This window comes from Electrophorus electricus, chromosome 7, assembly GCF_041902795.1.
Source record: "Electrophorus electricus isolate QZ-2024a chromosome 7, ASM4190279v1, whole genome shotgun sequence".
Taxonomy (NCBI): Eukaryota; Metazoa; Chordata; class Actinopteri; order Gymnotiformes; family Gymnotidae; genus Electrophorus; species Electrophorus electricus.
Window position 1 is genome coordinate 22,249,948 of NC_137503.1, and position 22,561 is coordinate 22,272,508.

Below are 22,561 nucleotides of genomic sequence, written 5' to 3' on the forward strand. Positions count from 1 at the left end.
CCGGAAGATTAGTCATTCGAGGTTCGGGCTACCACATCCGCTGTGACGATAAATCCCTAGGTATAACTTAAACATTCCTTACCATAACCGATTTTCAGAAGTAGAGAAACGAAAATGCCAATTTATTCCAAACTATTCCAATATTTTTAGTATTTCTTTTCTACTTTCATCCTCCCACTCATATTTGATGCGTCAATGGATATTCCCTCTGGGATATGTAGGTGGGGTTGTAAAATATCAGGTGTACCAAACCTCTTTAAAAGAATCTGTCCATAGTGATTTTTTAACTATAGGGTGTTCATGTGAACCAGGGACTCACAAATGGAGTGGCTTCACATTTTTATAGTGTTTGGAATTTTTGAAGTTATCCGTGCAGCCCAAAATTCATCAAGGTAGCTATCAAAAATGCTCTTTCTCCTTTGCAAGCTGAATGTTTGTTTTATTATTCCTCTCATTTTAAATTATGGCCTGAACCGGCCAAATCCTAAATCTCTGTCTGATGCCTACATCTTTACTCGTAGGCCCTAGTCACTTTACAACTTTTACTCATTTTTATTTAAGGTCTTAGGTAATATCTCTCACCTGATATGCAGAACTGTTTAAACATATACTGTTTATTTGTTGCTATCCTTTCATAACTTATTGCTGGCTCTTTTTTTCTCCCCAGCTCTGCCGGGAACCCTACCTATCTGGTCTCAGTTTCCAGAGTGGTGCGTCCTGATACTCCAACTACACTGTCAGTTACTGTGCTCACAGGATCTCCTGTTACAGTCATCTCTGAGATTATCCTTGGGAATACCAGCGTGGCCCATACACAGAGTACCATAAAAGGAGGTAAATTACTTTAATCTGTGAAGGAATGACTATAGGAAGCAACAATTTTCAGTGTTTCCCAAAGAACTGAGCTTTCTCATATACTTGTTCTGCATTCCATTTTCAAGGGTCCACTAAAATGCAAGTACTTCCTCCAGTAAGTATTAATTTTCTTTCTTTCTTTCTTTCTTTCTTTCTTTCTTTCTTTCTTTCTTTCTTTCTTTCTTAAGCAATATAGTCTATTGCCTTTTAAAAGATGAACTGAAAGGCAGTTCACACATACTATGGACAGAGACAAACATGTATACCGCCCTCCTCGATCACCAAACAAGATCATCCCTGAAAAAGAAAAGGAAAGAGAGTTAATTAGTAAATAAATAAATAAACAATAGTAACAACAGCAGCACTACAAATTCTACATTTTTTAACATTTCTGTAAACCCACATGAGATCAGAAATCAAACGAGATAACCAAAATACAAGTGAAAATAAAACTGATATCACAAGAGTTGCAAAAAAGGATACAATTAAAAAAAACGCCAGTCCTCAGTAAGATGCTGAGGTAAGATTTCTCTAGATTTGCTTTAATCTTCTGGATGTTGTTCCAAATTGTCTTAAATAAAATGAAAAACAGTTGAATAAAAACGAAGTAGAATTGTAATAAACTCACCAGCCTTGTACATAAGTGAAATCTTTCTGTGTATTTATATGTTGATATGTATCGAGTAGTATCTGAAGATGGTCATTGTAACTGCATCAGGGGTCACATTTATTGGAATTTGCAAGTTAAGAGAACAGATCAAACATCAGTGGCTCAGACAGCACTACCAGCAGTTTTGTTGGATAGGGTCTTTTAAAATACTCACAAACTGACACATACTGTATTTATTATATTAGTGGAATTGAATAATCAGTGCCATGAAATGGTGCCATTAATTTCAATTTAACCACAAATTGATACTTGTCTGAGATTTCTGTAAAGCCGCTTTGAGACAATGGCTGATGGTAAAAGGCCTATATAAATAAAACTGAACTGAATTCAACTGAAGATGCCACCCTGTTTAAACTCATCAAAATCACATTTCATGGGCTTGTTTCATTCCATATAGATTCATTCTCTAATTTTCTCTCTCTTTCTTTCTCTCTTTGTGTGTCACTCTCTCTCACTCTAGATACCTGAAGATGATTGGAGTTACTTGTACCCCTACAAGCTGATTGTCACAGGCTACATCGGGGACACTTTAATCTTCGCCAATTCCACTGTGCTCCATTCCAGCCCCAGGAATATGTCCATTTTACTCCAAACAGACAAGCCAGGCTACAGGCCAGAGGAATCCGTGAAAATCCGAGCAGTGGTCATAAGTCCCAACGGCAAGCCGTGTGACGAAGACATAGATCTTGTCATTATGGTCGGTATTCTCACTCACCTCGAGCCTGCTGGGTTGTTAGAACATGACATTTCAACTGCAGAAGTGTACAGTACAATCTAAGTCCATCTTGGAACTAACTGGTTTGGGCATGTTTCCCTCTGCTCTCCCTGTGAGTTAGGATCCCAGAGGGAATATTGTACAGCAGTGGTTGTCTATGGACACAGTGCTCGGCACAGTAGATAAAGAGTTCCAGCTCTCTCAGAACCCTCCTCTTGGGAGGTGGAAAATTGTGGCAACAGCAAATGTGAGTCTTAATTTTCCAGACATCCATTTCCTCTGGTTGCACAACATAATTAATATGTATTGCTTCAAATTAAAGCCCTCCTTTCATTTTTTTGGCTATCATTTATCATTTTGTGCGGTAGGATCAGGACAGTGGTTGGGTGGGCTCAGTTAATCTGGCATTGATTGGTATAGTACAGGAAGCTGGCGAGATTTACTGTAACACAGTAACACGGCACAGAAAATGTCAGTGGGTCCTTCTCGTTTGCAGGAAGTTACGCAGGACAAGCCATTCCATGTCGATCATCATGGTAAAGCTATGGGATCATGAAACTTACAGGATTTGCCTCATTCCAAGTTGGTAAAATGTGTCAGTGGTGTCTCATGAAGATGCTGGTTTCTGTACATTTGCAGTGGTCCGCAAATTTGAGGTGCTGGTGGAGGCACCAAAAGTGCTTTACTATAAAGACCGCCTCACGTCCTCCGTCACTGCACAGTGGGTCATGCTCCCTCTGACATGCATACACATGAGCTACAGTGCTGACCAGGGCTTACACAAACATCCTCCATGCCGTTTCTCTTATGCTGGACCTTCAGGAGTGACTGACATATTTAAAACTGAATACCAACTCTCAACATATAAAAATAATTGCTTGACTATTTTTTTTTTCTTTCAGATATTATTATGGGAAGCCAGTTGTTGGAAACATATCTGTAGTATATATTCACAGTTTACATGGCATTAAGACATACTATGAAGAGCAACAAATGGTAGGATTTGGCTCTAAGTGTGTCTAAGTGCAGTGCTGTTCAGTAATGCTGTAATAATTGCAGTGACCCATAATTTTGTACTGTCTCATAGATTTATGGCACTTCAAGATTAAGCTTGGATGTTCCTGATCTGTATCGGGATAACAACTCTAACCACTACACAGACCCATATCATATTGGATTGGAGACCAGTGACTACATCGACATTAACGTGCAGGTCACAGAACTGTTAACTGGTAAACATCATTAATTGTGCCTTTTTGCTGTCATGTTCTGGCTTCAGTACATATGTAGTTCCACAGTTTTTATAAGCATTCATTTTTACCATGATTGTGCTTCTTAAAGTAATACCCCAAGGACTCTTATGAAGCCCTTTAATGTAATGTGATGGTTTCTTTTGCAGGTAATGCCTACAGTGACATTGCAAGAGTTTCGATTGTCATGTCCCGATATGGTCTGGAGTTTCAACAGTATGACCCGATCATAAAGCCGTCACTGAACTTCTCAGCCCAGGTTCACTGGACCTTTTTAGATAAATGCTTTGTTTACACTTCTGCTCACCAGGGCATATATATCATGATATATTATAAGCCTACAATATGTATTGTCTAACAAATAAAAGTGAACATATAACTACAATATTTGTCTGAAAGCTCTAATCAAAATATATCATAGATGAAGGATTTACACCAATTTGCCATGAATACCAACTATGTGGTTTAAAGTAAACATTTCAGTAATAATTACAGATTTCTTAAAATTGCATTTTAAATGCTGTCATTCACTGAATACAGTATGTGTCTAGATTTTGTATTCAACCAGTTCCTTTCCCCTATTGCAGCTAAGACTGTTCACCTATAATGACCACCCCCTGGCTCCAGTGGATCTGAATAGGACTGTGACTATAACTGTCAGGGAGGAGTCTGCCAGTCCCTGGAATCCAAGGCAAACTCCTAGATCGAATTCTTCCGGATCACCCAATTCCTCCCACCCAGTCTCCAACTTCCCTTACCCTTCTGGAACCATTTCAGTCAAGACATTGAATTTGTCTGTTCCTGCTGATGGACTTATACCCTTACATGTGCAGCTCTCAAAAAATGTGACTATGGTTATTATAGAGGTAAGAAGTGAAGAGTACTCCACTACCATCCTACAGCAGTGTATAGTACTCCACTACCATCCTACAGCAGTGTATAGTACTCCACTACCATCCTACAGCAGTGTATAGTACTCCACTACCATCCTACAGCAGTGTATAGTACTCCACTACCATCCTACAGCAGCATGTAGTACTCCACTACCATCCTACAGCAGTGTATAGTACTCCACTACCATCCTACAGCAGTGTATAGTACTCCACTACCATCCTACAGCAGTGTATAGTACTCCACTACCATACTACAGCAGTGTGTAGTACTCCACTACCATTCTACAGCAGTGTGTAGTACTCCACTACCATTCTACAGCAGTGTGTAGTACTCCACTACCATTCTACAGCAGTGTATAGTACTCCACTACCATCCTACAGCAGTGTGTAGTACTCCACTACCATTCTACAGCAGCGTATAGTACTCCACTACCATACTACAGCAGCGTGTAGTACTCCACTACCATCCTACAGCAGCGTGTAGTACTCCACTACCATCCTACAGCAACGTGTAGTACTCCACTACCATCCTACAGCAGCGTGTAGTACTCCACTACCATACTACAGCAGCGTGTAATACTCCACTACCATCCTACAGCAGCGTGTAGTACTCCACTACCATCCTACAGCAGCGTGTAGTACTCCACTACCATCCTACAGCAGCGTGTAGTACTCCACTACCATCCTACAGCAGCGTGTAGTACTCCACTACCATCCTACAGCAGCGTGTAGTACTCCACTACCATCCTACAGCAGCGTGTAGTACTCCACTACCATACTACAGCAGTGAACAGTACTCCACTACCATACTACAGCAGTGAACAGTACTCCACTACCATACTACAGCAGTGTATAGTACTCCACTACCATACTACAGCAGTGTATAGTACTCCACTACCATACTACAGCAGTGTATAGTACTCCACTACCATACTATAGCAGTGTATAGTACTCCACTACCATACTACAGCATTGAACAGTACTCCACTACCATACTACAGCAGTGAACAGTACTCTACTGCTGTACTACTGTACTGACGAGTACTCCACTACCATACTACAGCAGTGAACTGTACTCCACTACCATACTACAGAAATGTATAGTACTCCATGACCATACTACAGCAGTGAACTGTACTCTACTGCTGTACTACTATACTGAAGAGTACTCCACTACCATACTACAGCAGTGAACTGTACTCCACTACCATACTACAGCAATGTATAGTACTCCATGACCATACTACAGCAGTGAACTGTACTCTACTGCTATACTACTATACTGAAGAGTACTCCACTACCATACTACAGCAGTGAACTGTACTCCACTACCATACTACAGCAGTGAAGAGTACTCCACTACCATACTGAAGCAATGAAGTGTACTCTACTACAGTACTACTGTACTGAAAAGTACTGCACTACCATACTGAAGCATAGAACTGTACGCTTCTACAGCACTACAGCAGTGAAGAGTACTCCACTACTGTTTTTTGTACTTATTTATGGTTTTTAAACATTGAATCCAGTATGATTAAAAAGAGCCTTTGACTCTAGAAAATTTGTCTAACAACTAATTAGTGTGTTGGACACATTTGTATTTTTGAGTGAATTGAGAGTGCCCCCCCATTACTAAATTTTATATTTGATAATCAAAAATGAATGAATAAATAAGTGCAGTTGCTTGTACAATAAAAAAATGTCACAAACAAATTCAGCCACAAACATGAGGAAACATTACATTTTGGCTATACTTATATTTTGGTTAGCGTAGCTTAGGTTTCATTTAAGTAAATTTAGTAATTGAATACTTGAATACTTAAACTCACATGTATGTTTGAAAACGTGACTTGCAGTTTTAACAGTGCAATATCAAAGAACCTGAACCAAGACCTCATTTTTCCTCCAGTGATTGTAGGGACGATAGAGTTCGTGCTGTGCTGTGCTCTCACCTGATCACTGGAGCCTCTCGAGTGAGTCATCTTAGGAAATCCACAGTTACACGTCTCACATTCTAACCCTTTGTGCCATGCTGCCATCTGCTGTGTGTTTTAGGCCCAGTATGAGGATGTGGACGAAACCCTGCAGTTGCACACAAGCTACTCCTCTCCGAGTAACTCTTATATCCAGCTCAGAAGCACCAACACACCACAGGCAAGAGGCCTTTTCTTTTTTTGTTGTTATTTTTGTATAGGAATAGTCATTATATATAAGACTAACACATGGAATTTTTTACATGAAACAGATCGAAAAGCCTCTCCATTTGATTGTGGAAAGTAACTTTCCCTTAACTGTTTTTCATTACGTGGTAAGTCACTGGATTATTGCTGTACTCCCACTGAACAAAACAGTTAGCTAACTAGTCTTCTAATATTCTAAGATCCAATGCTGTGTCAGACTTCTTTGCTCTTATGGTTAACTCTGTGTGTGTGTGTGTGTGTGTGTGTGTGTGTGTGTGTGTGTGTGTGTGTGTGTGTAGGTAACAGTGCGGGGCCAGGTGGTAGCTGTTGGGACTTTGAATTCCTCCTTATTTGTTTTGTCTCCTACTGTGTCGTGGATTCCTCTGGCCAATGTCCTGGTCTACCTCATTCGTTCTGATGGGGAGGTCATCAATGCTGCACTGGATATTTCCTTCACACGAATCCTGAGAAACGATGTAAATTAACTTGTTTTCCTTGAACTAGATTTCAGAGATGGCATATGTCACCACATGGTGTGTAAGCTGAATCGGCTGCTCATGCAGCACCGTAATGAATATCAGTGCCGATGTGAAGCTGTTTTCATCTTTCGTGTTCCTCCACACTGATGGAAGTTCCAGTTAATTCTCAAATCCCAGCGAGTTTGTCCACTTGCTTTTTGAAAAGTAGCGTCAGAAGATATTGGGCCACAGATACACAGGCCTACATGATCAATATTAAAATATGACTAGCACAGTTTTGTTGCTCTGTTATCCTGGGTCAGTCTCATGTTTGTATTTGTGTGTGTGTGTGGGTGGGTGGGTGTGGGTGGGTGGGTGGGTGGGAAGCAAAAATTCAGGCCTGCTTCACTTGTGATTTGCTGTCAGAAAATACAGAGTCATTAGCATGACAGAGTGTCAGGAATTATTAATGGAATTGCAAGGGTTACTGATGCGAAAAGTGAATTATACCAAATCTTTGATGGGAGAAGGCAAAGCCCAGTACTTTGGCATGAAACACAAACTGAGAGATCCAATTTCCTGGGTAGAGGCTTGGAACTAGTCCCTCTCGGTTTCATGAACGACTGTTCAATGTTCGGCAGACTTCCAGACCTATTTGGAGGTCGCCTGTAAATCAGGCTGATTCATGGTGGAGAGTTTCTGGCTTTCTTGCCTTGTTCCAGGTCCAAAAACTCTCTGTTGTATCTCTCCATTGTGGGATTCTTTGTCTCTAGCAAGCCAAAAGCTTCTCATGCCCCTCCCCAGTGTCCGACACAAACGTCTGCATGTATTTGTACAATTACACTGCGAGTGTATTAAAGCAAAAGTGAGACTTTCATTTATTTCATTTATTTGTACTAATTCTTAACATTCCCGTTGAGGGTAAATCCTACTTGTCTTAACACCTAGGTTTCCCTGAGGTGGGAGAAGGACAGAGCGGAGCCATCACAGGTGGTGTCCCTGTCTGTGTCCGTGTTGGAGGCTGATTCCCTGGTGGGAATACTGGTAGTGGACAAAGGGAGCAAGGACTCAGACAGGAGTAACGACATTACGGAGGAGGAGGTAAAGTAGGCCTCCTCATAATGTGTTCACACAATACCGAAACAACAGCAAGAACACACTCTATGAAGAAATTTTGCCTTTGCACAGAAGAGGGTGTGACCCTTCTCCAAGTCATTGTCTCCGTGTCTTATGGCTTATCATCGATCATTGAGATTGGAGGGGAGATTGTCACTGCCTGTCTGATTGTCTGTGAGGGATGTTCTCATAATGTATGCTGCACAAAGACTCGTGTAACCCAACGCCAATCATGACATATCAGTGTAATGTTTAAGTGAGGGTGACTGTGCTTTTCAAAAAAATAGGCCAACTGTTCTTTTGTGTGTTTGTTGTTGTTGTTGTTGTTTTTGTGTGTGGTTTTTTGTGTCTATTTTTCATTCATCACTACAAGATGTGTTTAACACAAGAAGAGGTTTTGAGGCCACAACTTTGAGGCTGGAACTTCTATCTTAAATCCTTGCTAGAATTATGTTATTAAACGTCAATAACCAGTTCATAAAAGCATAGTTTCTCTGATCGTTATAAGAACTGTCACTTATTTCTTCTCATTCCTCATAATTTCTTGTAATTTCTTGTCAGGTGATGGAGGAGTTGACCAAGTATGCTAGGGATGAAGCTCTGGATGCGATGATGGGAATGGGAGACCCGTACTCTGTTTTCATGGTAGCGGAGAGCCACGAAGCTCTTATCTGTCTTCACAGCACTGGCTTATGTTCTTACTGGCCTACACACAGACACAGAACCAAAAGGAAAGCAGGAGATAAGGGGCCTGTCTATCCCATTCTTTAGGTGAATGGCGTTACGGTGCTTACAGATGCTAGGATGAGCGGTCACACTGAGCCCCTGACCCATGAAATCTGTAAGTCTATTCATTTCTGTTACCGGTTGAATCCTTGCACCAAAAACCATGCATATCCATTTACTGTTTTTCTGCACTCTATAAAATACAAATAATAATATTGTAAGGGTTGGCACCAGGCCGAGGACCCTTCCGGCTACCGAAGGGAGGCCTCGAGTCAACCACACCACTAATCAGGCTTAACACCCAACAGCTGGGCTAGACTTTATATAAAGCCCAGTGAACCAGTCATTCAGTGCCTGGGTTTGCCAAAGTTCTGAGCCAAGCTCCTAGCCGGTAGCTTAAGGTATTGAGGTCTGTGAGCTCTCGTGCTACACCTCACTTCTGTGCTGTGAGGGTGTGTGTGTTTTTACATGTCCCTTCCTCTCTCCAGTTTTCCCTCTCCAGTCTGTCTCTCTCTGGAGGCTTCCCTTAGCCATTCAAGTTCCTGCCCGTTTTCTGGTTTTGTTTGGGAAGTTTTACTTTGAGTAAAAGCTCCGTGCCCTCTTAGGCCTGTTCATGTGCTTACAAGCAGGGGGAGTCTGGATCCCAACCAATGCAGCTAGGACACACCCGCCTTTCCCAGAGTAAACGTGACGCTCGGATGCGGGAGGGGACGTGTCTGTACTGCGGAAGCTCGCGTCATCTCTGCCCAACTTGTCCTGAGCTCTAGCGAAAAGACAACATCCGGGAGGGAGGACCTCTGATGGACTTATCCAGTCCTCCCCGAGCCCAGGGGTTGTTCTTAAGTACCACAATTGCCTGGGGAACGTCTGAAACACGTCTCCAGGCATTCGTGGACTCGGGAGCGGCAGGCAACTTTCTCGATGCTGGGTTAGCCAACAAGTTAGCCCTGCCGCTAGTCCCACTGGATGAACCCTTACCCATTGCTGCCATTGATGGTCGGTCCCTGGAGCCAGGGGTTGTTAGCCATCAGACTTGTTCAATCATGTTGCGAGTCGGCCCACACACTGAACAGATTGCGCCATATATTATCCATGCTCCTGACTTGCAACTGATTTTGGGGAACCCCTGGCTTCAGCGACATAATCCCCATGTAGACTTGCTGACCCGGTCAGTGCTGTCTTGGGGTTTGTCATGTCGGAGCTCCTGCTTGCAGCTACCCAAGCCTCGGTCTGGGTCCGGTCATGGTTCCAGCTGTCTGGACCTGTCTCGAGTCCCGCAGGAATACTGGGACCTCGGGGAAGCATTTGGCAACCAGACAGCTCAACTATTGCCTCCCCACTACCCATATGACATGGCCATAATGTAAGGGTTGGCACCAGGCCGAGGCCCCTTCCGGCCACCAGAGGGAGGCCTCGAGTCAACCACACCACTAATCAGGCTTAACACCCAACAGCTGGGCTATACTTTATATAAAGCCCAGTGAACCAGTCATTCAGTGCTGGGTCTTTGCCAAAGTTCTGAGCCAAGCTCCTAGCCGGTAGCTTAAGGTATTGAGGTCTGTGAGCTCTCGTGCTACACCTCACTTCTGTGCTGTGAGGGTGTGTGTGTTTTTACATGTCCCTTCCTCTCTCCAGTTTTCCCTCTCCAGTCTGTCTCTCTCTGGAGGCTTCCCTTAGCCATTCAAGTTCCTTCCCGTTTTCTGGTTTTGTTTGGGAAGTTTTACTTTGAGTTTTCCCCAGTGCATCGGGGTTGCCATTTCTTCCCCTGGCATCCTTTGTTCTCCCCTTTTCCACACTCGGCATGGTGTTTAGTTTTTCCTTTTGTTTTACCTGACCCAAGCTCCAACTGTTCAGCACACGGGCCCACCATTGTTAGACAGTGATTGCTCACCCAGTAGGCTGTTGGTATCATCACCTAGCTGACCTGGGTTTATGACCACCTTACAAATATAAAGCGTTATTGCACGTTTTATTTTTAAATACCACTGTGAATGAAGTAAGGTACGTAAATAAAGCATATTTAGCATTTGAAGGTAATTTTAATGTAAATGTTGTACAAAATAAAAAAAATAAAACAACAGATTACACAAAAAGACAAAATGGCTGATATATGGTTTTTCATTGCAAGGGCTCAATTATCAATTTTAAACATGTCAATAATTGTTCAGTTTGACCTTGAGCTACCTGTAAATGCTGAGTCATGCATATCTTTCTGTAATGTAGACTGAATGGATTCAGTAATACACCACCTAAAGATGCTGAATGGGTTCAGTAGAGCAACATCTAAAGATGCTGAATGGGGTCACTAGTGCACCATCTAAAGAGGCTGAATGGGGTTTGTCTAGATGTTCCCCATCAAGTAATTAAGGCATATGGAAGCCTTTTGTTACTTTTCCTGCCTGCACCTTATCACAATCTGGAACATGCATCATGACAAATGGGCCCAGTGAAAGTGCAATTTCCCAAAACAAACATACCAAATTCCCTGGATGATTTATGTATGAAATTAAAGATTTGACTTGGGAACATTTTTCATGGACTATGAATATTTGGACTTCGCCAACTCAAAACAACTCGACTTAACAGTTTGTCCAAAGCTTTTTTTTTTTTTTTTTTTTTTTTCTGCAAAATTTGCTATTCCTCATGTCAAGGGAAATATGACATGCTCTGGTTTGGAAGTGACCAGGACCTCTTGTCCCTTCCACAGCAAGGCCAGGAAGAGCACAGATCCCTGCACTGGAGGCAGAGGGCAAAGAGGAACCGCACTGCTGTAGGACCTCCTGGCTTTGGCTGTATATCAACATGAGGTACAGGGAAGAGCACCTTTGCCTCTCCCTTCGTCTTCCTCTGTTTCATCCAGTTTCAGTCAAATCCCCTTTGGCCAGTGATCTCATCCTGCAGGATGTGATCTGCTCCTGTGGGACGTGATCTCCTCTTGTGGGATGTGATCTCCTCTCCTTCGCCAAAGATGTTGATTTGGTTAAGTGAACCCAGTTGATTGAATCTTTAGTTTCATCTGACTCCAGATTATTAGCCTGGTAAACATCCACAGCATCACGTGTGTGTGTGTGTGTGTGTGTGTGTGTGTGTGATATAAATATATATATATACACACACACACACACAGAAACAGACAGACAGACAGACAGAGAGAGAGAGAGTCATATCAAAATTCTCCTCTAGCCTGTGCCCTTTGTATTACAGTATCTCTACCACAGAATCTTTCCCACTGACGGTCCCAAACAGTATGATGTCTTGGGTGGCCACGGCCTTCGTCATCTCTAAGAACCTGGGACTGGGTTTGAGCGCTCCGGTAGAGGTAATATTGCTGCTAGTTATGAACACAGTCCTACAGTAGACACACCCACAAGAGCTTTAAACTAGTGAACCTTCATTTACTCTGAGTGTTTCTTCTAGCTGGAGGTGTTCAAACACTTCTTCCTGTACCTGAATCTTCCTCCTTACATCATCCGAGGGGAAGTGCTTCTGCTGGAAGTCAGTATATTCAATCGTGTGGATTGGCACCTGGAGGTGAGCTCCACATTATATACTGCCAGTTCCTGTTTTATATCACGCATAATAAGCCTATGAGATGTTCTACTGAAGGAGATATTAAGTAACAAACATCAAGGGCCTTGGCACCAATAATTGAAGTGTTGCGTGTTTGGTAGAGTATTTATGCAAGTAACCATGAACATATTAATTGTGCGAGTGCAGATGATAAACTAGAAGCAGAAAACCATTAAGGTGACCTTTATGAGGATGGTGACTTGTGGTGACCCAAGCTGAGCATTGCTTTTGAGGAAACATAAACACAGGCTAGTGACTTGCATTTGTTTGCAACTTATACAGTGCCTTCATAAGTATTCATCCCCTTCAACTCTTTTGTTTTTTGCTGTTGCAATCTAAATTACATTTAATATCATGAAACTGCATATTCCCATCTGGCTGGAGTTTCTATGTTCCCTGTGTGGGTTTCCTCCCACAGTCCAAAAACACAAGGGTTTGGTTGGATCTCCTAATAAAATGTGTGTGTGTGTGTGTGTGTGTGTGTGTGTGTGTGTGTGTGTGTGTGTGTGTGTGAGAATCCATCCACTGAATCCAGTGACTACTCTAATAAACTACTCTAGTGTGATTGTGTGTCTGCATGCCCAGTGGTGAATGGTGCTCTGTCCTGGGTGTCATCCTCTCTCCCCTCCTTGCACCTGATTCAGTCTCCCAGAGGGCTGGTGTGTGTCTGTGTCTGTGTGTGTGTGTCTGTGTCCCAGAGGGCTGAGGCTTCTGGTTAAGAGTACACTGTGCGCAATCCAATGCTGCTTTTCGCTGGCATGTGACTGGATGTAAAAGTTGTGTCTGTGTTAACTGTATAGCGACTTTGGGTTCCTTGAAAGGTGCTATATAAAAAATAACTTCATTCACTCACACCTGTGTGCTATTAAAGTTCCATATCATCTATATGGAAGGCTCTATAAAAGAAGAAAGCCTTGCTTGGAAAAAAAGTCTATTTGAAATAATGTTGAAGTTTGCTAAAAAGCATGCAGGGGACTCAAACTGGGAAAAGGTACTCTGGTCTGATGAGACCAAAAGTGGTATTTCTGGCTTTGCAAAGTGCTTTCTGTGGCATAAACAAAACACTGCTCCTCGCCCAGAGATCAGCTTACCAACAGTGCAGCATGGTGTCATGTTTTCTTTGTGAGGATGTTGCACATCTGTAGAGGTTGAGAAACTGGTCACAGGCAAGATGGATGGAACCAGATACAGGGCAATAATTGAAGAAAACCCGCTCCACTCTACAAGAGACCTGAGACAAGAACAGAGGTTCATTTGAAACAAGACAATAACCTTAAACAGACTGCCAAAGCTACACAGGAGTGGTTCTAAAGCAAAAAACCTCAATGCATTTCATTGGCCATGTCTAAAACTTCAGTTCAATTGAGAATCTGTGACAAGACTTGAAAATTTCTGCTCATCAAGTGTTTCCAACCAATATTGAGCTTGAGCAATTTAACCAAGAAAAATGGACAAACATGTCAGGATCCAGATGTGCAAAGCTGAGTGAAACATATCCTAAACGACTTGTAGCTGTAATTGTTGAAAAAGGTGGTATTGCTCTGGGAGAGGCAAGTGGGAATGAACACTTCTGCAAGGAACAGATGAACAGATGTCAGATTTTTGTTTACCTTTTGTGTCATGATAATATTTTCGCATTCAAATTGTTGAGAAATATATGTATCAATGCAATTCAGTTAAGGTCATTTTTAATTCAAGTTGTAGCACAACAAAATGTGAAAAACGTTTAAGGGACTGTAACATGTAAGTCATTAGAGGTCATAATCCTAAATTTAAAATTTTGAAGAAATTTGAAATTACTGTATTCATGAGTGCTCACCCAACTTCCAGTCTCTCTCTCTCTCTCTCTCTCTCTCCTTCTCTCTTTCTCTTTCTCTCTTTTTCTTTCATCCAGGTGGTAGTGATCCTAGATGAGAGCAACATGTTTGACCTGGTGACCTCTGAAGGGGCGGTATCTCTTGCAGTAGCCACGCACAGGGTGCGTGTATGGGGCAAGAGTCATGCCACCGTGTTCTTCCCCATCAGAGCCACCGAGCTGGGTCATATGCCCATCTCTCTCCGAGCCCTCGCCCTCTACACCTCCGATTCAGTCTTCCACACTATCCTGGTCAAGGTGACAGAGGGATTTCTCCAACCTTTTTATAGATACAAAATATCTGTTTACTTTGTAAACCTTAATAAACATTATTTAGGAGCCTTCTAAAATTCAACATATCCTCTTGTCCATTATAGAGCTGGTTTCTGCAATTTTTTAATGAATATGGCTTACCTCTGCAACCTTCTCTGGGCTTTCCACATCTCTCTTAGAACTCTGACCACATTAAGCAGGTCCAAAGCCTCATAATGGAGATTTATTGCATGTCCCAAACTCTTCTTATCCATATAAATCAAAGCAATCTGCTTTTATAAAAAGCTTCCTGAAGACTTAACTGGACCACTCATGTTTCCTGATTACTCTTTAGCCAGAGGGAATGGAGCAGTCGTTCACCCAGACGCTGTTCATGGAGTTTGCTCCCACGAAGACGACTCTGTCCAGGGACCTGGAGTTTCACTTTCCTGCTGCTGTGGTGGAAGGCAGCCAGCGGGCCCAGGTCACTGTCGTGGGTACGTCTTTCACGCCATTCCTCCACCTCCTGCCACCACCACCCTCGCGTCACCTGCCTGCTCTCTGTGTTTATTAGGTTTTGAGGAACATGTGACTGTCTGTGTTTATGGCTCTCTCAGCTGTTCCTGCATGTTAGTAGTACATGCTTTGAGCTCTTACTGTCCTTGTGCTTTTCTGTGGTTGTTGTTTTTTTACATTCTTCACGTTGTGTTTTCAAATGTCTTAATGGATAATAAAGACACCTCTTCAGAGCATTCACAATTACCTCACCTGTTTTTTTTTTACCTCTCTCTCTCTCTCTCTCTCTCTGTCTAATAAAAATAAGCTTTGGTTGAAAACGTTTACACAAGATGACATGAGCTCAAGCATGTTGATTCATAAATATTTGTGTGTAGGAAAGGAATAATGATGATCTTGGCTCTGGTTCATTGTGTTGGGTGGCGGTGGTTTTTTGGGTTCATCTCCAGCAGCTGTGTGATTGCGTTGCCTGCCCTGGGGTGTGGGAGGTAGCAAAGCATTCCCCCATCTGTTACGCAGCCCTCTTGGCTGCCCTCTCTGCTTGTTTGCGTAAATGCCGCTATAAACACACACTTGAGATTAGGTGGCATTAGACGAAAATGCATATATATATGAGAGCGAGAGAGAGAGCCTTTCACAGCTCTGTAGCTGTCCTGTTGGTTAGCGGACAAGGTGATTTACTTGTGAGTCACATTGCTTGCACAGTTGAGGAAGAACCTCTGACTAAGTCATCCTGTTTCTTGAGAAACCTTGTGTACCACACTGCATGTTTTGTGTTCTAATTTTCAGAATATCTTTCCTGTTTGTGTGTTTGCTTGTGAAAGGGGACATTCTGGGGCCATCCATCAGTGGACTGGACTCTCTTATTCAGATGCCATGTGGCTGTGGAGAACAGAACATGGTTTACTTCGCCCCAGCAGTTTATGTGTTACAGTATCTGAGCCGTGTGGGCCAGCTGGATGAGGAGACTTTAAGCAGGGCTCTGGGCTACATGGAGCAAGGTGCACTTCTGAATGAGCTGTGTATCTTTATTGGTGAACAACCAGAGCATGTTCCAATGTTCCCAAATGCATAACATCTCTGATGTAGTGTTCATAAACAGGCAGCAAACACAAATTATCCAGCTATGAATTATCCAGTTCATTTGTATAGAGATTATGAAAGTGGGTTGCCTACCTTTGAATTGTTTATGGGTGAGTGTTGTGTCAGTAACATGGTCATGAGTGAGGATTATCTGTGTATAAATAGGTTATCAGCGTGAATTGTCATACCAGAGGTTGGATGGGTCTTTTAGTGCTTTTGGAGACATTGACCCTTCTGGAAGCACGTGGTGAGGAGCCATTAATTCTCATATGCTACACATAACTATGATATCATTTTAACACAGTTTATCCCTAATTAAAGATTACAGTTAAAAATCTAATATGTGGTTATAAGTGTCATCATTTTAACTGGGATATACAATGATTACCATTGTGTTTCTAATATATTTTATTGGACGAATATCAAGCTCTTTGACATATTAAAAAGGAATGAACGTGTTAAGTTTGATTGCCTTGCTATGCATATCAGATGTCAAATCACATGGATCTCAGCAGCTGGTTAAACAAAGGTCGAATCCACAGAAACACCTGCTGACTTTCTCTCTCTGTTTCTTCCTCCAGGTTGACGGCGTTCGTGTTGAAGTGCTTCGTTCAAGCTCAGCCGTTCATCTTTATCGACACAGCAGTTCTGACGAAGGCAGCGGGTTGGCTGAGGGCCCAGCAGACACCCACAGGAGCCTTCCAGGAGCCCGGCAGGGTCATCCACACGCAGCTCCTCGATGGGCTGGGCGGCCAACTGTCCCTCACCGCATATGTCCTCGTGGCTGTGCTGGAGGACCCAGAATACACGGTGAGGGGGCATGGGGTCAGAAGTCATACCTGGTCTACAGATGGGAGCCAGTGAGCTGTCATAATAAAGTTGCAGGCATATCAAGTCTGCAGTACTGCTTATAAGCAGTACATGATCATAGGGTTATAGTGAAGTTTGGAGGATAGAGATAACAATCCATATATGATGTTCTGTCAATACAAAGTCTTTCTGGAATGTGAAAGACTTCTTCATGCTAACAAATGTGATAACCAATTTTCTTTTTTCGTACTTGTTAGAATATCTTTGCAGGACAGATATCTGGTGCAGTTGACTACCTGACCTTCAAACTCAAACAAGGCATTTCCAGTAGCTACAGCCTGTGCCTGGTGACCTATGCCCTAACGCTGGCCCATAGCCCCTTCGCTGGCACAGCACTCACTGAGCTAATGAACAGAGCCCAGGTGCATGGTGGGTAAGCACTAGAGTTGATGTAGAGTTGATTCACTTAAGTCAGTTCCAATTTTAATACTAGCCAGCCAGAAATACACATTGAATTTCTCCCCCCCAAAATAATTTTTTCCTTGATTTATGCTAAGTATAGACTGCATTTCCTTCTTAAGTAGGCTGAACTGAACTGGATTAGAATGTTGCCCTCTCTCAGATGGTGTGCCAATGTGGAGCTCCCCTGACGACAGCCTGGCAACCTCCTGGCAACCACCCACAGCCGACATCGAGATGGCAGCCTACGTGCTGCTGACCCTCTACAGACAGGGCATTCCAGAGCAGGGCTATGCTCTCATGAAGTGGCTCCTCCAACAGAGGAACTACATGGGAGGATTCGGCTCCACTCAGGCACACACACTCAAGCACACTCTGATGGCATACTACACGATTCCCTTTATCTGGGGTATTGGTGTGGATTGGCTCATAGTATTTCAGATTGCAATGATTTACTATCCTTTTAGAGTCACCTCCATGCCAGTTCTAGTTTTTTTTTTTTTTTTTTATTGTGAAAGATCTACACTAAAGTGCAGGGATTTTTTTTGCCCAAGTGAAAGATCATGGTGCCTGTTTTCTTTTCAGGGTGATCTGAGTTTTCATCTCTTACATTGGTACATTAGACCGTATATGAGGAAAATGTAATTGATTGATAACACACTATTTCAAAACAACACTGTACATAAGGCAGTATAGTGCTTCATGTCATATTTACAACCCCCTGTTAATAACAGGCTGCTCCATTTGGGGGTTTTTGTTTGCTTGAAGTTTTTATATCCTAACGTGTTTGTGTTTGTGATGAGTCCTGTGATCAAGGGAGGTTATGATCAAATGTTTGGCTTACGCCTCTGCATGCACACTTGAAATATTCAAGGCTAATATTGCTCAATGAACCACGAGATTCATATGACTGAACGATAGTTACCCTGCACATTCTGCAAAGCAAAACACTGGATGTCTTGTGTCTGCTGTCTGCTCTTAGATGGCCTGTGTTTTGCATCTTATTTTGAGATTAAAGACTGGCTAATCAAAGCTGCCAAGCCCATCACTATCTTCGGACACTTCTCTGGCCCTTTCATGTGGTAATAGCTGACAGGTGATGGAGTATGGGTTACCTCTGGAGTCCAATGATGGGATACTGCAGGCTGCCACCTGCTGGTCACATGGTAGCAGTGCTACTAATTCCACCAATCAAAGCTGCCCAGAAGATCAAGACTAGAACCAAAGCCAAGTTTCACAATTTTCAGAACCAAGCTTTAAACGCCTGGCTCTGGCATTTCTATATGGCGAGCAAAGTGAAGCAGAAATTATATGAAGCATGTAGCCTGTTGAGAAAATACCGTGGCCTTTCTTATACTATAAACCAAGGCCCACACCAAGTTTATGTTGTCTCAAGATCTCTTGAAACGAAGACTCCAACTGTGATAAAAAAACAAATCTACCAGAGTCCCAAATAGACCTGAGTTCTGCCTGAAACAATGTTTCCTGCCGTACTTTACATAAAACACATTCACTATAGGAGCTACAGTGATGATTGAGATACAAGACTGTTATATTCACTTCATACTTTGTGAAATGTTATTTTATTTACTGCTCTTGCAATTTCATTCTGAATCTGTAGCAGTATGATTGTGATTTCATTGGATTTTGTGAACAAAGTTGCAAGCACTAAGCCAACTGCTTGACTGTCCGCCCTCGTGATCTGGCTTGTGCAAATTCTCTTTCATTTACATCAGACTGATGGAGGTCTCTGATGAAAGCTACGCCCTCATGCTCTGTACTCTCTGATCTCCCATCTGTCCAGGACACAGTGATTGCCCTGCAGGCTCTCTCGGCCTATGCCACACTAAGCAGCTCCGAGCAGATCAATCTCGCCATCAGAGTGACCTCAGCCACGGCCACGGTAGCCAGCTTCACCGTAGACCGAAACAACTACCTGCAGTACCAGAGCCAGGAGGTTGCTGTCAGCATACGTCATGCTAAGCCCTATGCTATTTACAGAGTTGTGCCGGTGGTGTGAATAATTGCAGGTTTGATTCGGCAGATTGAAGCCAAGGAGAAGCTTCACATCGAGGTGTCAGCATCGGGCCGGGGTTTCGCACTGTTCCAGGTACTGCTTTGCATGTAGCCTTTCTGTTAAAACCAACCTTGACTGCAAGTCTGATTGGAACTGTCCAATCACACTGATCTTGGACCATCTTTTTTTAGTCAAATTTAGATTTCAGACATAAAAACAGCAAAATTACCTTCAAATGGAAGCCAAGGCCAAACTATATTTCCATTATAAAACAGCTTTTTCTGACATCCTCAATGACAAACGTTCGTGTCTTTCGCAGTGGAATTTCAGCGGTGTGTTTAGGGCACTATGACTTAATGCACAGGCAGCTCGAGATCTCCATAGGGGTGGAGCTGGCCAGTGCTGGCCAGAAATTCTAGTTCACAAGCTACATGATCTCAGGAGTCCAGCAGCTGTGAGTGATGAGCAGGAAGCGGTGCGCCTCGCATCAATCAAAAGCCCTGAGGATGAAAAGAGTGACCATAATTGGAAAAATGTCCCACTGTTGTCAGTGTGCACAACCTCACTCACAGAAATATGTGATTCAGCAGGAAGTCTGGTGTGATGCTTTCTGTACCCGGTGGTCTTGGGAGACCCACACTGGTCTCTTCGATGACTCTCGTAACATCTTGAGCTGTTTTGCTAGATTCAGGATGGCTTTTCAAAGGGACACGTTCCAAACAACATGCTCATGCGGAATCACTGAATACAAATGGAAAAGTGGCAATTAATGTATTCACTTTTGTGCAAAATGATCTTCTGAACATAGCTCTGTCCTTTCCATTCAATCTTAGCTCACTACATTTTACAACATAGAGGCTCAGGAGATGACTCACAGGCTTCATGACGCTTACACACACGAGGCGTTTGATTTGTACATACACATCATCGACTTTGACTTATACAGTGTCAGCATTCACATAATTTTCCGGTAAGTGATTTAAATATTGTTACATAAATTGAAAGGTGATAAGCATTTAAATAAATCAGATATCTTTATTGAACCTGTTATGTATAAAGTTTGATATAAATGGTAACCTGATAGAAAGGTTCCCATTTGTAGGCTAGGATTTAGAAAGCTACTGAGTGTCAGCTAGAACTATTCCTTGGCTTTTGTGATCTGTGGTTTTCTTGGCATTCCTGTCCTGACCTGACACCAAAGAGGACAGTCCTGTATGGACAAGCTGAGGAATTCTAAAGTGGCTCCAGCTGGATCTTTTACTTTTTAGAGAGCCAGATCTGTTTGAGGACAATATCACCGTGAGTTATAGGTCTACAGCTATTTAAGACTTAATTTGTTTCCCTCTCAGGCTAAAGGAGAACAAGGTGGTGAATCAGACTAGTATGACCATTTTGGAGGTTGGCCTTCTCACTGGCTTTGGTTTGGCTCAGGAGGGCATCCCTCTAAATGACCTGGTTCGACGAGTGGAGACATCGCCAGGCAAAGTCATCCTCTATTTAGACTCAGTGAGCCTACAATGTCATTTTGTATTTACTTTTAGATCATGTTTTTACTCAGGAACTGCTGTTGTTTTTGTTCATAATTAAGGACTGTGACCTTGTACGGGTCACAGAAAAGTTCTTTCTGTTTTTGACCAATCCTGCTCTGTTGCTTTATAAGGAAGTTTTATGGTTAAAATTTGTGTGTACTTTGTCCTTTACCATTAATTATTAATGACAAATTGTTTTCCATAAATATCACCAACAATTTTCTTATTACAGCCTATTATAATATATCAGTTAGGAACTGTTCTACACAATCCTGGAATTTCCTGTTTGTAAGACAAAACTACTTCAGCACAACAAATCAACAAATTACTTTGTAACATGTTGATGGGAGATTTCTTATCAAACAAGCCCAAAACACAATTGGAATGATTCTACTGGAAACACTCTTTAATCCTCCCCTGTTTTAATCTCCTCACAGGTAAAGACCACTGATGCATCGGTGTTAATCCCAACCACGCTAGAGTTCAAAGTGACCGGTGTTCAGGAGGCGGCTGTTGTCATTTACGACTACTATGAGCCACGTAAGCCCCTGTCACTGCTTGCTGGTCAGAGGGAACGTCATTCAAATGATGTCTCCATTATTTGTTGGAATCGGGACCTCATGTTTGAGCGTCTGCTGTAACGTTCCCTTATCTTGTCCTCCGTCCTGACAGGGAGGAAGACAGTAAGGACATACATGTCTGAGACCAGACACAAGATGGCTTTTTGTGATTTTTGCGGGGAAGACTGCTCCCAGTGCGACCTCCAGACGCAGCCCGTGTACAACACCGTATTCTCCTCACACGCCCTCCGGTGTGTGCCGCAAAGCCTGGCCCTGCTGCTTCTCCTCTCCTTGGCCCTTTGTTTCTAAATAAAATTATGATTATAGTCCCTATAAAGTCCCTCAATCTGAAGTTCCTCTTGTGTAGATAGGATTGATTTGGATTGAGGAAACTGGGGTCTGTGAGATTGTGTTGGCTCATGGGTAAAGTGTCTGACGTAATGAAAAATGAATTTATTATGATTGATTATTAGCTATTACCAAGTGATTACTTTTGATACAAAATACCCGCAGTGGCTTGATACAAATATATGAAATAAATAAAGTGCAATTAAAGTAGTTGACTAGTTACTTTCCATAACATGTAACATAATTTAATGAAAAGGCCATTGGGTGAATTTATGATGTGATTCATTGTTTCTTTTTCTATTCAAGCTTTTCGAGAAAGCAAATGTGGTCAGGACTAAATGCCATGGTTTAGAAGTGAGCTTTTTGACACCCATTTCAGAGGATAATGGCAGGATGCTAAATCACGCGAGGTAAAACAAGACGAAAAATAATATTAAGCCTTTCATGTTCTACACACTGCTCAACATAGAGCCATAGGGTGCAATGTCGCTCAAACTCTGTGGCTAGTTGGCCAGCCTCGGCAGTGTAAAGAGTCCTGTCATAGTCCGGCTCCTCATGGCTCATTGGAAATGTGATGAATGACAGACTCAGTGACTACAAAGTGCAGTTAAACAGCCAGGGATTGATTCCACATGCTGCGTTCCTGACTGTGAATGAATCACTTTAATGTTCAGTGTGCTTTCGTGTACGGTGATGAGC

The 22,561-nt window shown here is 42.6% G+C and overlaps 1 protein-coding gene and 1 long non-coding RNA gene across 2 annotated transcripts; one reads left to right on the top strand and one right to left on the bottom strand.

Annotated features, from left to right (window-relative positions):
• The first annotated feature begins 1 nt into the window (after position 1).
• Positions 2 to 22,072, top strand: cd109 (CD109 molecule). The gene is made up of 33 exons (XM_027000794.3): positions 2 to 392; positions 668 to 834; positions 942 to 970; positions 1,986 to 2,222; positions 2,362 to 2,487; positions 2,737 to 2,776; positions 2,880 to 2,961; positions 3,143 to 3,236; positions 3,328 to 3,472; positions 3,640 to 3,749; positions 4,078 to 4,356; positions 6,439 to 6,537; positions 6,629 to 6,691; positions 6,863 to 7,039; positions 7,970 to 8,122; positions 8,699 to 8,782; positions 8,909 to 8,978; positions 11,571 to 11,670; positions 12,068 to 12,182; positions 12,281 to 12,394; positions 14,328 to 14,546; positions 14,896 to 15,037; positions 15,881 to 16,057; positions 16,305 to 16,386; positions 16,721 to 16,949; positions 17,207 to 17,378; positions 17,572 to 17,762; positions 19,213 to 19,365; positions 19,453 to 19,518; positions 20,259 to 20,395; positions 20,775 to 20,931; positions 21,392 to 21,494; positions 21,627 to 22,072. Exons 1-33 carry the CDS (start codon positions 322 to 324, stop codon positions 21,821 to 21,823), a joined length of 4,380 nt encoding a protein of 1,459 aa, XP_026856595.2. The 5' UTR covers positions 2 to 321; the 3' UTR covers positions 21,824 to 22,072.
• Positions 11,776 to 14,385, bottom strand: LOC145658716 (uncharacterized). Its single transcript, XR_014124503.1, has 3 exons — positions 14,253 to 14,385; positions 13,525 to 13,664; positions 11,776 to 11,898 (listed from the first exon to the last, which is right to left on the bottom strand). It is a non-coding gene; the product is annotated as an uncharacterized LOC145658716 (long non-coding RNA).
• Positions 22,073 to 22,561: the final 489 nt, after the last annotated feature.